We start from the raw sequence: 23526 nt of genomic DNA on the forward strand, positions 1-23526 counted from the left end.
TTTTTATCATCTCTGGCGAGTGTCGATGTGGTATCATTTCTAATTCATTTTCGTACTCATTGATAATTAAATTGCACCAACATGTCGCAAACGACTCATCTTCTGCTCCAACTGATGTTTGATTCTTAAATCTGCGCCTTAATTTGTCTTTTAGCAGTTCAACTACATGAAGGGGTTACTGCCAACAGCCCGCCCCATTTTTCCACACTGACTACCACACCTAACACTAATTGAAGCTTACTACCACACACTAACGCATCTGACTGATCTTCACTCAGCACCTATAACGGGGAATTTAACTGTTAGTGTTTCGAAGTATAGGTGGCGCTGTCGGCGGAAAACTAGTTTTACACGGGAATGACATGCCATACAGTGGTTAGTACTTAGTCCTGTATATGTCTACCAAGTTTTATGTTGATCCTTGCATTCGAACCGAAACATGTCTCTTGTAAGTTTTGATAATCTGTATTAGTAATAATTACACAGGCCTACAGAAAAAAAAATTTTTCTTGGTGCCTAAAATTTTAGAGCTGATTTTAACTATGTGTGGGGCGCTGAATCCAATAATGTAAGCAGTTTTTTTCTATCAGCTCTACTTTGGTAGATACAGGCTACTGTACCAGTAGTGTTATTTACGTTACAATGTATGTGGAAGAAATATTACAATCCAAAATAAATATGTAAATTATAAATGATGTAACCACTATTTCTGCATGCTTCTTGCAATAGTATACAAAATAAGCAAAAGAAATACAAATATTCTCGTAATAACAAGTTTGAATATGATCTTATAAACTCTGCAACTCAAATAAATCCTACTGTGCTCTATAGAGATTTCTATTTGGAAGAACGGCGCTCTTTTCTCATTAGTGCTGCTATCTGTCGGTACTAAACGGAAACTAGTCATATAGTAGTTCCAGGAACGTCCACTAGATTGCATTGGTATTCTACTTGGCTAGTGGATCGTAGTTGTTGTCTTGCAGGTGGAGTGACATGTTGGAACATGTGAGTTTTGTTCTGAAATCATAACTTGTATCGCGTATACTAAGGCTTTATATTTAACATCCGTGTTAGTGGCCTGAACATAAAATGAGTTCAAGTCGAAGAAGTTGTGTTAACCATCCTGATGTGTTTTGCTACATATGTGGTGAGTACACATTTAAAGACAATAGAAAACATATCAGTGACTTTGTAAAAAAAGCATATCATGCATATTTTGGTGTACGCCTAGGGGACCAAGATAAAACGTGGGCTCCACATATTGTGTGTAAAATGTGTACTGAACACTTGCGACAGTGGACAACTGGAAAAAAAAAAAGTCTTAAGTTTGGTGTTCCAATGGTTTGGAGGGAACCCACAAACCATGTTGATGACTGTTATTTCTGCCTGGTAAATGTTACGGGTATGAATAGAAATAACCGGAACAAGTGGACATATCCTGATCTGCCTTCAGCAAGACGTCCAGTTGTTCATTCCGATGAAATACCAATCCCAACGTTTCACCACTTGCCAGAGCTTTGTGAGACTGAAAACGAACGTAGTGAACATTCTTGTGACATGGATGATGGAAGTGACAGTGATTATGAGGGAATATCAACAATTCCTCAACAGTTTAATCAAGATGAGCTAAATGATCTAGTTAGGGACCTTAATCTTTCAAAAGAATCGTCTGAATTACTTGCTTCCAGATTGAAGGAGAAAAACGTACTAGAACAAGGAACTAAAATCACATTCTACCGAACAAGGGAAAAGGAGTTTTTACCATTTTTCACTGAAGACACAAATCTCGTATTCTGTCACGATGTTAGAGGTCTCCTAGAACACATGGGTCTTCCAGAATACAATCCAGATGATTGGCGCCTGTTTATTGATAGCTCCAAGCGAAGTTTAATATGCGTCCTTCTACACAATGGCAATAAATATGGCTCAATTCCAATCGCTCATTCAACACGACTGAAAGAAGAATATGAAGCAATTGCTTTGGTTATGGAAAAAATTAAATATCAGGACCATCAGTGGTTGAGTTGAGTTGATTTTGAGTTTAACGTCCCGTTTCAGCAGCGAGGCTATATGAGACGTGGACCTACTGATTAACGTGGAATCCGAACCACATGAGCTCCCGCCGGGAATCGAACCCGGGTGACCATCAGTGGGTGATTTGTGTGGATTTAAAGATGGTGAACTTTCTTCTTGGACAGCAAAGTGGCTACACAAAATATCCTTGTTTTCTATGTCTGTGGGATAGCAGAGACAAAGCAAACCATTGGTCAAAAAAAGAGTGGCCGCAGAGAGACGACATGGTTGTTGGTAAGAAAAATATTATTAACATGCCTATTGTTGAGTGTGACAAAATCATTTTGCCACCTCTACATCTCAAGCTCGGTTTGATGAAGCAGTTTGTAAAGGCGCTAAATAAGGACGGGCCGTGCTTTGCTTACATGGGAAACAAGCTACCTCAGATCAGCACAGAAAAATTAAAAGCTGGAATATTTGATGGTCCCCAAATAAGACAACTCATGAAAGATCCGGCTTTCGTGGAGTCCATGAATGAGACTGAACGTAGAGCTTGGACCTCATTTGTAGAAGTTATCAAGAATTTCCTTGGCAATAATAAAGCTGATAACTATGTTGAGCTAGTGAACCAGATGCTTAATGCATTCCAAAAACTTGGATGTAATATGAGTATCAAAATTCATTACCTGCACAGCCATTTGGACCGTTTCCCAGACAACGTAGGCAGTCTGAGTGAAGAACAAGGTGAAAGATTTCACCAAGATATTAAAACAATGGAGGACCGCTACCAAGGAAGATGGGATGCCCATATGATGGCAGATTACTGCTGGAACCTAAAAAGAGACTGTCCAAAGAAACATTCAAGGATGTCACGAAAACGAAGCTTCCGAAGTGTTGAATAGATCATTTTGAACAAATTATTTGATTTTTTATTCATAAAAACTATTATAAAATGTAGTTACAGAGTTATTATGTACTTGATGTTTGTGTTTATATGGTTTTCATTATTTTCAAAGTGTTCCAAATAACAGATTTAAATGTCATAGTTTTCTTTTCACTTACAGTAAAACAGCACCTATGCAATTTTCAACGTTGTAGCAGGTCAGTCTTGCAATTCCTATATCTCAAAAACTAAAGCTGTTAGGGGAAAACTAACGCCATATTTGGATTCAGCGTCCCAATTCTACTTCAAATCAGCTAAGAAACACCCGGCACCAAAACCACTGTAAGCCAGTGTTAAATTTAGTATTATTCCTACCTTTCATTTCCCTTCCCTGAGCACTAACGGAACTCCACACTAACATTTTAAATCACATGTCACTCACAATGATATTATACAAGCACTAATATTTATTTTCTTTTCTTACTTTCCATCTTCCCAGAGACGCTGTTGTTACATATTCAAGGTCACCTACTGAACTATATGGACTGTCTCAGAATCACATACTCAGCAGTTTGTGATGGATGATTAATTCAAAACAAACAATATGTTATACAAAGAACTCTCTTATCTTCAACAAACATTTTTTTTTTTTTTGAATTTCTTCATTATGGAAAATTAAAATTTTCGTGTATTTCCAGTTTCGAGGAGGGTGTGTGAAGTAACTGTATATTACATGTGAAGTGACCATGATATAATTGTGTAAACTCCAACTTAATTTGCTAAATTCAATTATTTTATTAAATTATATTATTAACGAATGAATCATGAACTTTTGAAAATTCAACGGAAGAAAACTTTGATCAAGATTGTACATTCTTAGACACCTGTTGTAAACACATATTTGTTAATAAACTCGACTAGCTTCCTCATTACCTTTCCGCATACCTTAAAGCATAGCCTGATACTTTCCGATTCATTGGACTCTTAGGTCATCATTCTTCAGCCGAAAAAAACCACGAGGGACACAACAACAAGGGGTATTCGACACACGATTAGACGATTAGAATAGGTGCAGGATCGACGAGAGAAGCGGATCGCACCGTTGGAGAATAGCCAGCTCCATAAGTCAAGAGTACCATTCTGTTGGTTTACCGCCGCAAACACTTTTGAGTTCGTCAGCAGACTAGTGGAATGAAGGTGTAGGAGAACATCATTGTAAAGATGCATTATCGACGCCCCTTGCAGATCAGCAGGATAGAGATCCAGATGTTGACTGTCTCCAGCTTATTCAAACTCCTCCAGGGGAAAACATTCATCGTTCCAGATAACTAGGACGACGCCAGTCTTGTTGGAATTATCAGGCTAGTGCTCATTCCTTTATCTCAGTTAAAACCTTTCCCACAACTAGTCATTTTTCAAAATCAGAAACATTTGAATTTTATTCAAATTCAATCACAATTTCACAGTTAAGTACCGTGTTGTGCATCAGTTTTATCCCCATTTGGTTGCGTTTATGTAATAAGTATTTTGAGCTACATCTGATGGCACAACACCGGCACAATATGAACTCTTAAAAGCAGCTTTTGGAGTTAAGTGGCAGAGCCGGTCAAACGTGATTATCTGGTTTAATAGATTCAAAGATGGCTTCGACTCAGTCGAAGATGAACCCTGATCCGACCGGGATTCCACGTCAAAAACCGAGGGCATCATTGTCACAGTTCGCGATTTAGTGTATTCGGGCCGTAGACTTACAATTAGGAAGATGGCTGACGACCTGAATTTAAGTTTCTACGCGGTTCAATCCGTCTTAACTGACGATTTGAACATGCATCAAATGTCAGCGAAATTCATTCCGAAATAGTTGTGAGACGAGCAGAAATAACACCGACTTGGAAGTGTCCCAAGACCTGCTTGATCGGGCCGAAACGGACCAGAATTGTTAAATAGCGTAATAACAGGTGATGAAACTTTGGTTTATGGGTATGACCCAGAAATGAAGGCCCAATCTTCTCAGTGGAAGAGCCCAGATTCACCACGACTGAAGAAAGCGCGACAAAGTCGATCGAATGTGAAGATAATGCTGGTGATTTTTTCGATTCTATGGGTATCATGCATCATGAATTTGCCCCTGGGGGATAGATAGTCAACCAGGGATATTACAAAAGGGTCCTTCAGCGTTTGTGTGAAAATTTGGGGAGGAAAAGGCCCTGCCCTCTAGAAAGACAAGAATTGGGTCGTTTACTACAACGCACCGGAGCAGGAATTTCTGGTCAAATTCAACATTCCTGTGCTTCCGCAACCCTTCTATTCCCCTGTCGACCTTTACCTGTTTCCTAAATTAAAATTGTCGCTGAAAGGAAGATTTGACTGAATTGACGATATCCAGGCAAATACGGAGAGTTCTTCACACCCTTACGAAAGATAATTTTCAAGAATGCTTCCAGAAATGGAAACACTGTTGGAATTGGTGTGTTCAGGCAGAAGGGGATTACTTTTAAGGAGATCCATTGCAATAGACTAAATACTGCCATTTTAAAATTACAAGCCCAGTCTTAAAACTTCCCAATCACACCACGCATGCTGTATTGTTTCATTTATCCTTATTAATCGAGAAATGGCTGGTTTTCCCGTTTGCAAAATAATCGGATAAAGTAGAGCCGGGGACACTTTACCCTCTCGAATTCAACTACTTCCAAAAAGTCACATTAGTCACATAATAGCTATCATGAAAACACGGTTATTCACTTTTAGATGAGAGCACCTTGGAATTACCATCTAACTATTCAGAATTGTTTGAACATTACTTACATTCCAGTCAATGAAGATGGTGTTGAGGATATGTCGGGAACAGAACTTTTTGACTTCAGGGCTGTTTGAAGTAGTTAGGAGGTAAACATACTAAAAGTCCTCGGACTTACGAGATGAGCCGGGGACAGAAAGGGCGGGGAAAGTCAATTTTTTTGGGCTTTCGCTTGTTGAAAACGGCGCGTCGTAGCGAAGAAAAGTCTTTATGATCAAAAAGAAAGCTGAGAAAATTTCCAAGATTGTTCCTATTCCTAATAATTTTCGAGATATCCGCTTGCGAAAATTTCAGATTTTCAAAAATCGCGTTTTTCGTCACTTTTATAGACAAACTTTTCGTTTTAGCATCTAATCCCTTAAGTTCAGCAAGTCCTCAGGAAAAAAAATCATAGAACTAAACGTGTAACGGCAAATATTACTCGACTACAGACAGTAGTTTAATTTGATTATCGTAATAAAAAAAAAGTGAAAAAAAAGGAAACTAGCGAGAAAAATAATGAAATGCGCATTGTTGATTTAGCTTTATTAACAGAGTTCAAAGAACAGCCGATTTCATTGTTTGTAACGAGAAATTCTCCTCATCCCCCCCAAAAAAAAAACAAAGTATGTTGGGAAGAGTGGAGCAGGGAGGGAAATTTTTCTTTAAAGTCCCCTTCTATTTATGCATTACTCGAGTCCAGTTTGTTCTTAACGCGTATCGTGTGATATTGCTAAAGAATCTTTTTGACTACAAGAGTGCTTTTATATTTCCTGAGAGCGATTCACTTTTACCGGCAATGACTACCGGTAATAAATGTTTTGTGTGTGATGGAGACATCGATGAATCAGCTGATGACGTTTCAAGAGTGTCAGAAAAGGGAATTCTTTCGCTTATAAAAGCAAGTAAGGAAAAGACGAACAGCAGCAGCTCCCAGATACATGGTTTGAAATCCTTCCTAGTTCACACTTCATGTCGGACCCAAACCATTGTGGCTGATTTGAAGACTCATGCTGCATCAACATCATCACAACCAACTGAAATGGCGAGTTTAAGGACCTTCACTTCCAGTTTTGATTTCAAAAATAATTGTTTTCTATGTGATAATCCTGTTGAGAATGAGGTAAAGAAACCCTGTGACAAACGGAGATTGGTGTATCAGGTTCGAACATTTTCTGTACAAAAATCACGTAATTGGAGGCTGGTCTAGCGAGGAAAGATAAGTGGGGGAAGAAGTAGTTGGTCGCCTGTCCTCAATAAATGATTTAATTAAGAGGACGCTGTGTACCGCAATGACTGTCGTGTAAAGTTTGTGAAGCTTTTATACAAAAGTAAAAGAGAGAGAAATTGATGACTATATTGCCAAGGGAATAGAAGAAATTTAAGCGTACATGGAAGGGAATAGTGACTGCCAGTTTTCCAAGGACAAATTAGTGACAGCAGTAACAGGGGAAAAACTCGATGCGAGAACCGTAAAAACAAAACTTGATAATATATATATATACACACAGAGGGTTGATTAATTCGTGTGTCAATTTCATTTGTTCACTGTGCAAAAGTGGTATGAGGTAAAGCCGTGCAAATTGGTGTAACTTTAGACGAAGGACGTAAGTTTTGTTTCGTCATAGAAGCATGTCGCTTGTACTAAAGATTGAAGAGATATAGGGTCAAAGGTCAAATTTCGATTTTTCCTTATGGGATTGCAATAGTAAATTATGAAAGAGTCTGGAAAAACGTACATCGAAGTGATACCAAAGAAAAAGATGTATGGTATGATTCTATGTCGCAAGCCGACCAAATATGCGTCAATCAAGTGTCATGGTCAGAGGTCACTGTCAGATCAAGGTCACAGGTCACCTTGAGAACCCATTTGAGATGGTGAGGTACGGACATTGTGTTGTTTTCAGAGTATTCAAATGTGTTCTCAAGGTGAGCTGTGATCTTGATCTGACAGTGACCTCTGACCATGACACTTGATTGACGTATATTTGGTCGGCTTGCGACATAGAATCATACCATACAGCTTTTTCTTTGGTATCACTTCGATTTACGTTTTTCCAGACACTTTTATAATTTACCATTGCAATCCCATAAGGAAAAAATCGAAATTTGACCTTTGATCCTATCTCTCTTCAATCTTTAGTACAAGTGACATGCTTCTATGACGAAACAAAACTTATGTCCTTCGTTTAAAGTTACACCAATTTGCACGGCTTTACCTCATACCACTTTAGTACAGTGAACGAATGAAATTGACACGAATTAATCAACCCTCTGTATATATATATATATATATATATACACATCGGTTAGTGAAACCTGGATGCAACTGATTCGACGTTCCAGTCACTTGTTTCAGAGACTGGGTACAAACTTTTGAATGATGCTTGGTACGAGAACAAGGAAACAAATTCAATAGACGAATGACTTAGGATCGTAAGAAAAGCAGCAGAAATAAGATATCCAGAGTCAAATGTACGATACTCACGCGTACCCACCTAGTGATAACTTCCTTAAGGATGCAAATTCTGTGACTCCATCCCTTCTAATGTTCCTAGAGGAGGTGATGTTAAAGAAAACTAAAAAAAGTCGAGGAAACGAAGAGGAAATGCATCGCTATTGCACACGCCATCACCTCTTTAGTTCGACCACGGACCTTGTCCTCAATATTGAATAGCTTCTCACTCCTACTTTACAGAAGATATGCCTCTAAAAACTTAATTAACCTTCTTGCAAGTTTAGGATTCTGTTAATCTTATTACGAAGCCCAAACATTAGAAATGTCAGCTATGGTACATGCTCAACCAACATTCAAAATAGGATCATTCAATCAATTTGCCTTCGACAACGCTGTCTTCAATGTATGCACCATTGACGGACAGAACACTTTCCACGGCATGGACGGAATCAGATGCATTACCCCTTCCAGTTCAGATATACCAAGATTGACCAAGATGCCCACCTCAACTGAAACCGGAAAACGTGGAATTGTTCCACTAGAAACATTCCAAGGTAAGGAAAGTGGTCTACAAAATGTCACTGTGATACACGTAGAAGTACCATAGGAATCGGCCCATCCTCAACTACATGATATCTTATGGTTGATTGCTAAAAAGCAACATATTGAAGTCCCAGAATGGAAGGGGTACATGCACTCCATTACAAAAGGAAGTTACAGCAGAAAGACTAGAATTGCTCCTCCTTCTGATTATGATACAATGTACACCGTAATACGATATGCAAGCAAGTTGTGTGAAAAAAAAATCAATCAGGACTATTTGATCATTACATTCGACCAGCCACTCTATTGGAAAGCTGGATAAATAGTTGCAGGTGCTCCAGCTGACTCTGAGCTATCTAAGTGCATTGTACGTCTCGGTGGATTTCATCTCCTCATGTCGTTTTTGGGGTGTATTGGCTACCAAATGTCCGGAAGTGGTATAAAAGAACTTTTGAGCACTGTGCACGCTCCAATATCAGTTGAGATGCTTCAAGGCCATGCTTTTGCCAGGGCAGTCAGAGGTCATTTAATCACATAAACTGCCTTGTCGATCATATTGACCATATCCAAATCACAGAGGAAGAGCAGGCATGTGTCAAAGAATTGACGTCTAATTTCCTAAATGAGACTCCCTCATTGAACGAAAATCCACATCTGAAATCACTGGCCAACAAATTTGGAGAATCACTAGAAAAGCTTAGTGGGAAGGGACGAACTGCAAAGTTATGGATCCAGTACTTCAAAATAGTATATTTGATGAAAGAGTACATTCATGCTGAGAGGTCAGGCGATTGGGATGTCCACCTAATTTGTGTTAAAGAGAATGATACCTTACTTTCATGCATCTGACCACTTTCCCTACGCGAAATCCTGTCAGCTATATGTGCAGGATATGATGAATCTTCCATCACGAATATCACAAATTTGTCAACGATGGGTACTTCACAATGTGGTGCTCTGATCGCTTTTGGTCAGATATGACTATCGAGACTACCCTTATGTGAAGCTTCAAAAGCCGTGGTGGGCTAAAACGTGGACGGGGTGTTATAGATAGTGTAAGCAAATGAGCCATGGGGATGTATGCAACTAATGACATTTGCACATCGCTAGAAGAGTTCTGTGGTGTTCTCTTTACTCCACGTGAACAGGACGAGGATTTTGGAGAAGCCCACAAAACTAAAGACGCGGCTGATATTGCTAAACTCACAGAATGGCTTGAAAATAATCCTCCTTTCCCTGAAATGAGTGAAATCATGTCGATAGGTACAGGATTGCTGGGAGATACTACAGTCAACTGCTACGAGGCTGTTACGCTTGGTAAGCTAGCGATGATTAAAATGGTACTAGGATTACCATTTTCAGATATCAGACTCTCACGCAAAGATAAAACACTCCCTCTTTCCTCTGTGAGTTCATAAATAAAGATCAACGATGAAAAGGTTGCAGTAGATCCTTTCCTGCTTTTTCAAAGGATTTCAGTAATGAAAAAACGGGAGAGAGAAAATTTTTTGGAATATGAATTGGCCCCATTCCCGTTAGCCTTGTTTAATGAAGGTGGAATAAGAAAAGCCAAGAAATCAGTTCTATACACACTATTTGATCCAACCACCAAGAACATACATTTGCCAAACTTTGACGTAATTGTTGATGGAGGATTTCTCATACACAAAGAGGATCTTCAGTTTCCACCATTTGCGAAGGATATGTGAAATTTGTCAAGAACCACTATCCTGAGAAGAGCTGCACTGTAGTGTTCAATGGGTACGCAAATTCAACGAACAACACAAAGACAGTTGAACAGGAACGACGCTATCGAATGAAGAAGTCCGTCGACATCAATTTCAATTCGAACACTGAAATAACAGTGAGCAAGACCAATTTCTCTCTAATGAGCACAACAAAAGGAAACTAACTGACCTGCTGAGATCAAAACTCCACGACAATACGATTGAGACTCTTCAAGCATCAGACGATGCTGACGTGTTGATTATTACAATAGCCGTTGAAAAATCAAAGCCAACCAATGTCGTTGTCATTGGCGAAGGCGTTGACCTGGCAGTTCTTCTAATGGCAAAAACTCCAGCTGACTGATATATTTTGTTTGTGAAACCTGGCCGAGGGAAAGTAAAGACCAGCGTATATTTCACTCAACAGATGCAGCAGTTAGGACTAAAGGACATTTTGTTCCTGCATGCCTTTACAGGCTGTGACAACGAGTGCAGTATTTCGGAAAAGTAAACGTTGGTTTCATAAACCTTACCAAAAACACCGAGACAACATTCGCAAAGCAGCTCAAGTCTTCTCGAACCCTTTCACATCACAAGATGAAGTTGAGGAAGGTGGTTGCGAATGTATTTTGATGTGGTTTGGAGCTCCAAGCACGAAGAGATCCCTTAATCTTTACCGTTATCAGTTGTTTGTCAGATCTGTAGGAAACATCAAACATGACATCTCTTCTCTCCCACCAACTGAGGGGGCACTAAGGAGCATTCCTTCAGAACGTATTACCAGGTTCAGCACTGGCTAGGAAACAAGCTAAAAATTAAATTGTGGGGTTGGGAGCGCAAAACAAACCATCAGCTGACCCCTGTGCAGACTAAAGATCTCTTAGCGCCAGAGAAACTTTGAAGAGGATTTTCTGCCGGTGCACGAAAGACTGTAGTGGTGAATGTGAATGCAGAAGAGCTTCAAGGAACTGTTTTCTTTTATGTAAATACTGGCTGGGAAATTGTTCCAATGGCGTCCCCGCGTTAGACAATGTGGAAGACGACGCTGAAGAAATAGAATCCCTACCCATCCCTGAAGAGACAGAATCCCTGGAAGACGTAGAAACTGAGGTGGAAGAAAATATAGATGAAGATGAGCAATATGAGCCAACTGCCGAACCCTCCCGTCCCAAGAGAGCCAAAACAACAAAATTCTCGTATCAATAGTTTTTCTATAGTTTCAATGAATAGTTGGAAATAAAATATTAAATAACTCATTTCATAGAAAATCTTGTGTTCTACGATTTTTTCCCTGTGGACTTGGCTGAAGTTCAGGGATGAGGTGCTAAAAGGCAAAGTTTGTCTCTAAAAGTGAGAGAAAAACGCGATTTTTGAGAATTTGCAATTTTCGCAAGCGGATATCACGAAGACTATTAGGAATAGGAAAAAAAACAGTCAGTCTTTAGGAAATCATCTTAGCTTTCTTTTTGAACATAAACCCTTTTTCGCTAAGACGCACCAGACACAGCCCTGAAGTCAAAAATTCTGTTCCCGACCATGTCCTCTACACCCCTCTTTTGAGCGTTCATTGACTGGACTATTACCTATCCCGAGCTGTGCATACCTTATCTACTTTTAACACAAATCACAAACATAATGCTCAACATTATTTGAGTTGATTTTTAGTTTAGCGTCCCTTTCAGCAGCGAGGCTATATGAGACGTGGACCTACTGATTAACGTGGAATCCGAACCACATGAGCTCAACATTATTTAATCCAACGCATGTTTCATGTCACCACTCGGAACACTGTACGGACTGCACCCCACTTCTCACCACCAATATCTTCGCTAAATTATATGCCACAAAGAACCTAAGAGGCTTCATTACCCCCAGATTGATCATCATTCGTTTAAGTGCAACGAGTGTTTACTTCTTTACTCGCATCTGCACAATTTTCGAGATTTAAACTACAAAGTGATTTCAAACGTTTCGTTGATGCTGCTAAAACTTATCTGAAAGGGTTGGACGTACTTGCAAATCCCGTAGCTCTCACATGTCCACCAAGATTAGGATTAAAGACCTGGTGGTGGTGATAGCATGACTTGTGAAAGAGGAACTCTAAATCCGGAGTTCGATAACGTGGAAGGTTGGAATATGGCATCAGGATCCACAGAGCATGTGCTGCAACACGTCAAATTCCTTGCATCTTCGTCTTCATCAGCAAAGTTTGTATCTGAAAACACTCCTCTGTTGATAAGGTAGATTCCAAAGGCATGAAATCCATTGACTGCTATTTCTGACGTTTGTGATTTATGCTTTGCTAAAGAGTTCTGCCAAATCGTAATGAGTTACAGGACGACTGTAGCTCTATGTTTCGTAATTTTAAAGAATGTTTTACTCTCTGGTTGCAGTCTGTGGCTAGAATGAGCTGGTCGAGTTTTGTAAATTAACTGCAAGTTTCTAGTATGAGTACAGTGTTCATCTAACAAGGTACACTCATGTCCAAAATTATTGTCGCATGTCTATAAATATGTTGTTCTAGGAATATAATTTGATAACGAATTCGCCCGGTATTACTTATAATGTTAGTATGTGTATAATCGACAAAGACACGTATGAGGCAAATTTCATGTCAAACGAGCACTAAATAAGAACAATAAAACGAAAATAAAATTTTCTTGTCCATTTAGCAACATTTTATTTTACTCATTATAATTTCCGTATTTATAATTCTTTTCCTATGAAATTTACCACAAATATATATTTCCCGATTATACACATAGTATCAGTATCAAAAGCACCCTGCAAAATCATTATCAAATTATATTCTTAGAAGAAGATAGTTATAGATATGAGACAATAATTTTGAACATGAGTGTACAATCCTGATGTGTCCCCTCGGGATTCGTGTAAAATTGATTCAAATGCAAAGTTCTCTGCGGCCCAATGCGTATTGTACTAATTTTAGCGACTCATACCGGTAATTTGCATATTTATGGGCCTATACGAGGCCTGTCTAAAAAGTATCCGACCTTAATTTTTTCCACGCAAAGTAGTGATTCTCAGGCGGCGCCACCGTGCACGGTGGAAGGAGGAACCTTAATGCGCATGCTTGAATTTTTTCACCGCGTTCGCGTGTGCCAGTCGTGAGCTGGTGGTCGCGAAGTGAGGTGCTGTTGGTAGTGTTCGTCGGATTTAGTGTTTCTCGCAAGATGACTGAACGAATTGAGCAAAGATACTGCATCAAATTCTGTCAAAGGCTGGATGATTCTCAAAGCCAAACAATTCGTAAGATTCAGCAGGTGTTTGGAGAAGATGCGATGGGTGTAACACAAATTAAACAATGGTTCAACCGATTCAAAGATGGCCGCACATCAGTCGAGAGTGAGCAGCGTAGCGGCAGGCCCCAAACTACTCGGAATGCAGCTATTGTTGAGCGGGTGCGAAATTTGGTGATGGCAGATCGCCGTTTGACTGTGCGGGAGATTGCGGAAGATGTTAGAGTGAGTAAAGATTCTGCACATGCAATTTTGCGTGACGATTTGAACATGAAACGAGTGGCTGCTAAATTTGTACCCAAGTTGTTGTCTCAAGAACAAAAAGACACCCGTTTTGACGTTGCACAGGACCTTCTGAACACCACCAACACTGATCCTGGGTATCTGAATTCCGTGATAACTGGAGATCAGTCATGGGTGTACGGGTACGACCCAGAAACAAAACAACAATCGTCTCAATGGAAGCATCCCAATTCTCCAAGGCCGAAGAAAGCGCGGCAGGTGCGAAGCAAAATCAAGGTGTTGCTGACTGTTTTCTTCGATGCCCGTGGAATTGTGCATCACGAGTACGCACCGGAAGGACAAACAGTGACAAAGGAGTACTATCAAGATGTTCTCAGGCGACTCCGTGACGCAGTCCGGCGCAAAAGACCAGACATGTGGACAGCGAAGAACTGGCACGTCCATCATGACAACGCCCCAGCACATTCATCCCAATTGATCCACACGTTCTTAGCCAAACATGGAATTACAACCGTTCGCCAACCTCCCTACGCTCCAGACCTGGCTCCTTGTGACTTCTGGTTGTTTCCAAAATTGAAGACGCCTCTGAAGGGATCCCGTTTTGAGAGTAGAGAAGACATAATGCGGAACACGACGACGGAGCTGAACAACATTCCAAAAGAAGACTTCCAGCGGTGGAAGGATTGGTGGGCTAAGTGTGTGGAAGCACAAGGGGCCTACTTTGAAGGGGATTAGGGTCCCAAATCTGTCAGGTATTCGCAACTATTTTTCTGGCCAAAGGTCGGATACTTTTTAGACAGCCCTCGTATATATCCGGAATTCAATCATACACTACTATAACGCTCGGACACAAAATTGCTTTTAGTTTCTTTAGATGTAACTGGACATGAATATGGGCATATACAAAACAAATTGGATCAAGTACTGCTTCTCAAACACATGTTATCCACTCGGCCACCATCTTGGATTCAACATTTTTTTTTTTTTTTTTTTAAATGGGAATAGGTGCAAGTGATACATCGAGTTCATGTACAATTTTCCCGGAAATTCACTGGTGTAGTGAATTTTATCGTAGCTTTTTTTGTATGTATATTATTTTATTATTTTTTTTATTAAATAGAATATTTTTTTAATCTATAAATTGGAACATATTTGACATTTTTTTTAGACTGATAAACAGCAAATTCTGAACAGTTAGTTATAAAAGAAAAACTTCTTCTAATAATTTTCCAGGAGGTAATGTACCTAAAATGGAAGCCACATTTCCTCGCTGAACTGTTATGCTGATACGTTGTATCAGAAAAGTAGTAGCTCGCTTGTCACCAGTAAGGTGTGCAATACGTTGGCCTACTTTTTTGATGAAACTGAGCCCTTTGAGGCCCCAAATGCCGCTCGATTCAATGGCTACGGGCACGAACATGTATTTATTGAGCAGATCTTTATATTTTCTTCTTTTCTCGCATTCTCTGCGGGCTGCAATAGCTCCTTCTCGAGATGAAGAAAGAGTGAGATTAGATGACGCGAAAGTGTCAGAGCAGGTGAAATCCCAGAGAAGAATCCTTCCCCTCTTCCATGGTACCAGCGTCATGCCATCTGGTCTTTTGCCATCAGATCTGTTACACCCCACAGGTTCACGAACAGATGGAACTTCCGCCGATGTGAGTGCTCTCCAGATAATGTTATTCACGTTCGAATGCCTCACATGTCCGGTGAAGTGAGTTTTACTGTAGCTTGTATCGTTTGGAAGGTATTGCACGTTAAATTCCTTCAAGCACTTCGCGAATAAATATTACAGAGTAATATCAGGTACGATTACTTTTTTTTTTTTTTTTTTTATGTTGACAAATCAAAACAAATTTCTAACTGAAAAAATACTGTAGGCACAAACAAACTCTTTACAACATTGGTGTCATAATCTTATTACATTTCTGTGAGTGGTTGTTATTACTTCCAAGTTAAACTATAACAAGGAAGTATTGTATTACGGTCAAAATGCCTATGTAAATCTTCAGATACGACCAGATTTGGGTGAAGACCTACCATTTTCGTATTGACGTCTGTGTGTCTGTATGTATGGACGAAATATTCTCTGAACGTAAGCGATAAATTACGTAAAAGATTACGTATACACACGGGGCCCTGCACAACTTTATTTTGTTCAATATTCGTGAAGTGCCTGACATTTAACACGCAATACGTTGCAAATGGTACAAGCTACAGTAAAATTCACTTCACCGGTGAATTTCCGAGAAAATTGTTCTGTGGCAGCCCAGTTCTTGTCATTATATACACATACACTTTGTGGAAGTCGTTCCTCTTTCCCTTAGAAATTATCAAATTCAAAATAAGATGATTATTTTTGACCACTGAAAGGAGTTTTCAGGATAAAAGCCTTCATTGAATTTGTCCTTAATGCTCGAAACGCTTCATTTCTACAAGTGATAAATTATATTTGTGATATAGAAATGCTTCTAATATCATGTACCTTAGCAGAAAGTGAATACGGTTATTGTATTCATAAAAACAAGCACCTTAAGTTACTACAAAATTTATTAAATTTTAAGCTCCTTTAAACATAATATTAAAAAGAACATAATTCAAGAATAATATTTAGGACATATGATTGTTTTTTAAAAATCAATCGCAACTGCTGTTCTCGTAATAAGATCAAAAAATATTTTATATTCAATACAACACGAAATAGTGTAATTAGCTGTTTCAGCTTGATACATTCAGATTTACATGCTGTCACTTCTGTCTGAAAAATACTGATAATAAAAAAACAGCTGACAATGTAAATCATTGCCCTAATTTATCTGTCTTTGTACACTTTATAAATACATAAAGAGTGAGGCAAGGCACAAGATAATATCGTTAAAAAGTTTTTCTTCTGAAACTTCGTACATAAAATGAATTCACTCCACTTCTTGGTTACATAATACAGAAGGTTTCATATAATCCATGAAATTTACATATAATCTTTTTCTCAACGTACATTTAAATGCAAAAAATGATAAAAGAAAAGAACACACGCACACTCATCTCAGTTCAAAGGTTTCAACGTTGGCTTGGACGTTGATCTTTTCATGGCTGGAATTTTTTGTGGATGTTTAAATTCTTTCTGCTTGTTCCTATATGGGATTATCTCCACTGATTTATGGGCTTTGTTTTCTTTATCATCCTGTAATGACAAACATATTTAATTTAATTTAATAATAATAATAATAATAATAATAATAATAATAATAATAATAATAATAAGGTTCATCAATCTGCACAAATGAAAAATTCTGCACTTTCAATAGTCACAATAACCCTTTCAGGGAAAGAAAGGAAAATATAAATCTTTTAGGCTTCCCATGAAGAGTAAACAGATTATCAACAAATATAAGAAGTTTCCGAATGAAAAAGACGAAGGTACTGATGGATAATCTGGAATCTAAAAATGAATCATTACTTTTATTCTAATATTCATATGGTAATATAAGATTTCCTTCATTCCAACCATACATGAACAGTAAAGGGAAGAACTAGTAGTCCATTTTCACATGACTTAAAAAAAAATACCCTAAAAAAAAAAAAAAAAAAAAAAAAAAAAAAAAAAAAAAAAAAAACGAAAAATGCCCATGGCTGTTGTATTATAACCAATATATGTTTATATCAAAATCCTATTGACAAAATTTCTCTCAATCTGGACTACCTGGCATAGCCAGCTCAAAAATAAAATTAGGGTGAATTATAATCTGTTTTCTGTAATCTTCACATTTTCAACAAAATCTAAATATGACTAAAGTATTACATGAAGAAGAACAGCGCATGTTTATGATGTTATGAACTCAGAAAATTCAGTCAGGAAGACAGACAGACAGACAGACAGACAGATAGTCCTAAAAGTACCCACATATAGATGATGACTGTTGTTTAGAAAACATTACTACGGTATAAATCAACCTTATAAAACTGAAGTTCGAAGTTTGAAGAAGCTACGTTGTTTAGTATTTATTTAGCTGTCATTAATAATGAACGCTCTCAGTATATTTGTCAACATGGATAAAATGGGTCATCTTTATGATACAATACTTTCATTAGAACGGTCTCAGTCCAACCAATATGAAAGCCGAGTACAGCATAATAGGGGAATCTGCTCCTTTGTTTACAACAGTAAAATACTGGGTAGCACAATTTAAACGAGGTTGTACAAGTTGCAAAGACGAACATCACAGAGGGAGACCAAATGGGGTTGGTGAAGAAAATCCAAAAAAACGGAATTGGATGACCGTCGACTGAAAGTTAGCGAGGTAGCATAGTAGGTAATTCAAAAAGTGCTGTACATCGCGTATTAACCAAAAATTTGGACATGAGAAAGCTGTGCGGAAGATGGGTGCCGCGTTTGCTCATAATGGAACGAAACAGTGTTATGGGGATGTTTTAATCGAGTGTTGGCGATGTTTTGCAAGAAAGCCGAGTTTCTGCGTTGATCCATAACCATAGATGAAACATGGATCAATTACTTCACACCTGAGCCAAAAGAACCGTCAAAACAATGGACTGAAAGAAGAGAATCAGCTCCGAAGAAGGCGAAAACAGTTCCATCTGCTGCCAAGATATTGGCGTCAATTTTTTGGGATGCGCGCATTGATTATCTTCAAAAAAGGAAAAACAATCGACGGCGAGTGTTATGCAAACTTACTGCAGTTTTTCAGTGATGAAACCAGAAAAAACGGCCGCATTTGACGAGAAAGAGTTTACTTCATGAAGACATTGTACCAGTTCATACAATGCCTTGTCGCAATGGCCTAAATCAATGAGTTAAAAGTTCGAATTACTTCCTCATGAACCTATTTGCCAGATTTAGCTCCCTCAGATTATTTTCTCTTTTCAAACTTGAAAAAAATGGCTCGGTGCTAAAAGATTTGCCACAAGTGAAGAGATGGAGTTTGCAGCTAATAGCTATTTTGAAGAGCTCGACGGTTCATACTATGAACAGAATATCGAAGCTATTGATATGGCTGGGAAAAGTGTATTGAGCTAAAAGAAGACAATGTTGAAAATATAGTTTCTCTCAATGTTTTGTGTTTTCTTTGTTATGTCGGATACTTTTGAGATTATCCTCGTATACCCAGGGTGTCTACTGAGATTCATTTTCAAAATTCCAGTATATTTCCAGTATATTCAGTGTAACTATCAGCAAAATTTCTGTACTTAATACTGTACAATGATTTTTTGAAGTTCTTTAGCAATAACCGCACTCTTGATTTCAGGTTTGTGATTGTTTTACCATCAAAAGAATATTTTATTTAATAAATTTAGTTAGCCTTGATTTTTTTGAAATAGAACTTTTTAACATTTTTTTAAAGGGCCTCCCAACTCCACTCCTCACAGCCCTCTACTCCACCCATTGCTTTAAATGTTTAATTACAAAATGTATACAACACTTACTTTGCAAAAATTTACAATCTCAATGGATACAAAATTGTTTCTAACACTATCAAAACAAAAAAGTATTGTTAACAAAATTATCAGTTCCATGATTTTTCCAGTATGTGGATCGAAATTCCAGTATATTTCCAATATTTCCAGTATCAGTAGACACCCTGGTATAGCTTAAGTTTTGTATAAATATTGATACACATTAACAAGATGATACATTCTTTTAGAATTTGGAAATTTCATGCACCAGCAAAGAAAAAAAGTGTTACAGTGTACACCACATGGAGTTTATATGAAGTTAAACTGGGTGTTTTCTACTGAAGTTGACTTGGATATTTCCAGCGCCCTGCTAGAAAAAAAATCCAGTATACCACGGTGAACTAAAAGGGTAGGTGATACGACTGCATGCTATGATATTTAACAGCTTGTAAAATATGTTGAAAAAGAAGTTTTTTCCAATATTCTATTGGAAAGAATGCACAAACTTGTGGGTTAAAATATTCTTTTTCTTTTTTAATAATAATAAAGTAAGTGTTTTCTTGGCGTTATTTCAGCCCAGAATGTCTGTTGTAATGCACATGCACCATATTTTGTGTTTGCCTCCACTCACCCCTTACAGCCAAACCTTTCCTTACTTAGTTCGCCATATTACATATATTGAGACTCTTTTTCATTCATATTGCATTTTGTGCAGAAAACACTCTTAAGCAGAAGACCAATTAATTACAAATATCGCATCTTTAATGTTTATACTTACATATTTCAATGTGTTACTATTATTGAAAATTCACAAATATTAAATGAATATACACAGAACATAAAATAACATTTACGATTTTACTATTTTTCTCAAACTGTCCATTTGTATTTGCAAAGCTTCTGCTTCCTGTTTTGCACGTTAGAGCACAGCTTTACGTTTCAGTTCCAATTATCTGATCTCATCAACGACAAGGTTTTTCAATGGTTGGTCAGTTAGCTCTATCACTACCTACACCAAGGTGATGAAGTTTCATCTTGAAGGTTCTCAAAGGGAATTTTTACATTTCTCCCGTATTTCAAGTACCAATAAACACCCTGTTAAAGTGACAGTTTTCTATTATTATATATATATATATATATATATATATATATATATATATATATATATATATATATATATATATATAACGGCTCACCAACAAAGTTTCCCTGCCGTCGTTTACCCGTGAACAACTCTCCGTATTTTTCCTGCCAATCACTCCCCACTCAAAAACCATGACGTACTTGAGAAATGACTGGAGCCGGAAGAACAAATTTAAATTGCACGTCACCTGCCTCCAGTCTAATAATCCTCTCTCGGAATTGGATGACCGTCGACTGAAAGTTAGCGAGGTAGCATAGTAATTCCCTAATTCCCTCTCACTCTCCATTCCACCTAAAAACTAAGTGTTGCCATGGCAACAGATTTTTATAATATTTAAGATTTACTAATGGCGTGATATTTTCTCAATATTGAAACCGGAAGTGATAGATTTCTACCACTTTCAGTTTAGAGTGAAAAAGCAATATATTCTTGTGACGCTTAATCGCTTGCAGGAAACAGCTTTTCGCTATCTAGTATGGTTTTTGCTGTATAGTGATCTATGTTACAACCGGAGATCGTTGATTTCTGTCACTTTCGGCGGATTGATTACCTTCATCAACGAACTCGAATCCTATCTTTTGACTTTATATCCTGGCCAAAATTGATGGTGTTTCATCAAGTACTTCTTTTGAGACATTGGTGTCTCCCGCACGGACACAGTGAATATAACATATAAAGGAGATCTTGGTAACCTAAACTCTTCAAAAGAAGACGAGAAAACTAATTTTTCTCCCTCTCTCCTATGTGATGAAGTGTTTTAGCGAAGGAGATTAAAGAACAGAGATAAAGCTGAGAGCTGCGCTAGAATGCAGGGGCGTGTGAAAAATAATTCTTTCTTAACCCTTTGACTACCAACTTTTTTAAATGTGAAAATTCTTCTACAGTATAACCTCGTTAACACGAACTCGCTTAAGCCGCACACTCGGTTAGGACGAACAAAATTTCGGTCCCGGCATCGCTGTACGTTATCTTATAGGAAGTTTTATCGGTTAACACGAATTTCGGTTAGCACGAATTACGAACTAATTTTTAGTCCCTTGAGTCAGTAAATGTTTTCATTTAACACGAACTTTCAATCCTTGGGTTTTTTCCAGATCATTATTCCTATTTTAAATTTCACTCCAGATCAGTTTTTGTCATACAGTATTTATACAGACGAAAATTGCCTTGTAAATAAGAGAAAAACCAGAAACAGGTATCTTTCCTCTTATGAGGTGTTGATTCTGTCCTCCGTCAAGCGCTGAACATGCAGGTGCTTGGCAGACGAGCTGGTGACAGCTCGAGACAAAACGTCTTCTCTCCCCTGTAACTCCAAACTGGTGACAGCAGTCAAATACCTTTCCGTTACTTGCAGTACCCAACCTGCTAGCGGAGTTGTCAATTTTATAACTTGACTTTGATTTTCTGCGTGGAAACTTTTTTTTATCTTCGAAGATAGGATAATAAGCTTACTGTAGTGTTTTCACTTTTCAGAGGATGATACCGAGACCGAAACTAGTCTCGATCTCGATCTTAACTCGAATTTGAGACCGAGCCGTGCTTTTCGAAATCGAGACGAGACCGAAACTCTCAGTCTCGTCTGGATACAATTCTGTGGATGGTATCAAGACGGAGAATAATCTTGGTCTCGTCTCGAATTTGGAACCGAGACGAGACCGAGACTACTCAGTCTCGTCTCGATACCATCTCTAGTGTTCTCTATGACATACTTAATATACTGTAGTGGTATGTATAGTCTGTATACTGTAGTGCGTATGTATGGAGAAAATGTATTCGAATAATAAAATTTGGGTCCCCGGTTAACACGATTTTTTTTAACACGAACTCCTGATTTTTCAATCCCTTGGAATTCGTGTTAACGAGGGTTTACTGTATATGTACGACTCCTTTATTTCTAATATCTGTACACAGTTTCGGAAACTAAAGTCTCCTGGTCACATCTGACCCGATGGGAGAGCTTTTTTTATTTTTTTTATTTATTTTTTTTTTTTTAAGAATTTTCTAGAAACAAATTCCCAACGATGTTTGAATTATTTGCATGGGACACATGTATCCCGTTGGTAGTCAAAGAGTTAAAGAATTGAGTTACATCATTCTAGTTTTTTCGACCACGAACTTTCTCCTGTAACATAATTTATTTCACTTTGTACCATTCTTCACTTTATTCGAAGTAAAGGAAATAATTGTTGCTTTCTGAGATATCAAGCCAACGCTTCGCGGATCCGATCAAGGACAAAACAATTCCTAAAACTGCAAAATGAAATTTGTACTTTTATAATCTCACAATTTTGTCCTTTAGATTAAAGGAGACTGATCACTAATGAACGTGAATGATTATCAAATAATTGATAGAATGATAATGTGGGAGGAACCGAGAAAACACACGGGACATGATGTGTACCAGATATTCATATAGCCTAGAACCGAATCAGGAACCAAAAGTGAGTGCTCTACTACTCAGCTATCGTGTCCCTCTCCTTAAGATTACTATATTTAATTCGTAACGTTTCCTGTGCGCTAAAATCACAGTTTACCTTCAACTGCTAGAATCATTGCACAGATTTAGACACGTCCGATTACAAGGGGAGAAGAATACTTTCGTTTACATCACTCGGGAAGCAAGAAACCTTCTAAAAGTGGCTGTGTATTGACAACATTGAACGTACCTCTTCCATGTCACTAGAATAATGTCGCGGAATATCACCAATAGATGCTGACTTCGTAATACTTCCTCCAGAGCCACGAACCGACTTGCCGTTTCCAGTGACAGGTATTGAGATGGAAACATCACTATCTCCTGAACTCGAGGAGAATGCCTACAAATAAATCACAACGGAGTTAAGGTGTTATATACTACTACAGAAACTAAATACTTATATACATGAACATACACCAACTATCAAAAATCTACTACGAAGATTTTGAGGATTTCTCCGATTTCCCAAGTTTTTTATTCCGATCAAGGACAAAATTTTAATCACAAACAGCAGGATAATATTGTAATTCATCTCTAATATAGTTTATGATAAGTTTCTATGTGAGAGTTTATAACAGCTCTATATCCCGA

General features: G+C 38.0%; 1 protein-coding gene across 1 annotated transcript in view; it reads right to left on the reverse strand.

Moving 5' to 3' along the window:
- Nucleotides 1-16438: 16438 nt before the first annotated feature.
- The window catches only part of LOC145692444 (kinesin-like protein Klp61F), a 273603-nt gene continuing 266515 nt past the window's right edge, over nucleotides 16439-23526 (reverse strand). The window contains exons 18-19 of the mRNA XM_081767753.1: nucleotides 23126-23275; nucleotides 16439-17087 (exon numbers count right to left, since the gene is read on the reverse strand). Of these exons, the coding sequence (XP_081623879.1) occupies nucleotides 16950-17087; nucleotides 23126-23275 (288 nt within the window). The 3' untranslated portion in view covers nucleotides 16439-16949. The remainder of the gene's footprint in view (nucleotides 17088-23125; nucleotides 23276-23526) is intronic.

The sequence above is a fragment of the Thermobia domestica genome, chromosome 1 (genome assembly GCF_964235325.1).
Source record: "Thermobia domestica chromosome 1, izTheDome1.hap1.1, whole genome shotgun sequence".
In the NCBI taxonomy this organism is placed as follows: Eukaryota; Metazoa; Arthropoda; class Insecta; order Zygentoma; family Lepismatidae; genus Thermobia; species Thermobia domestica.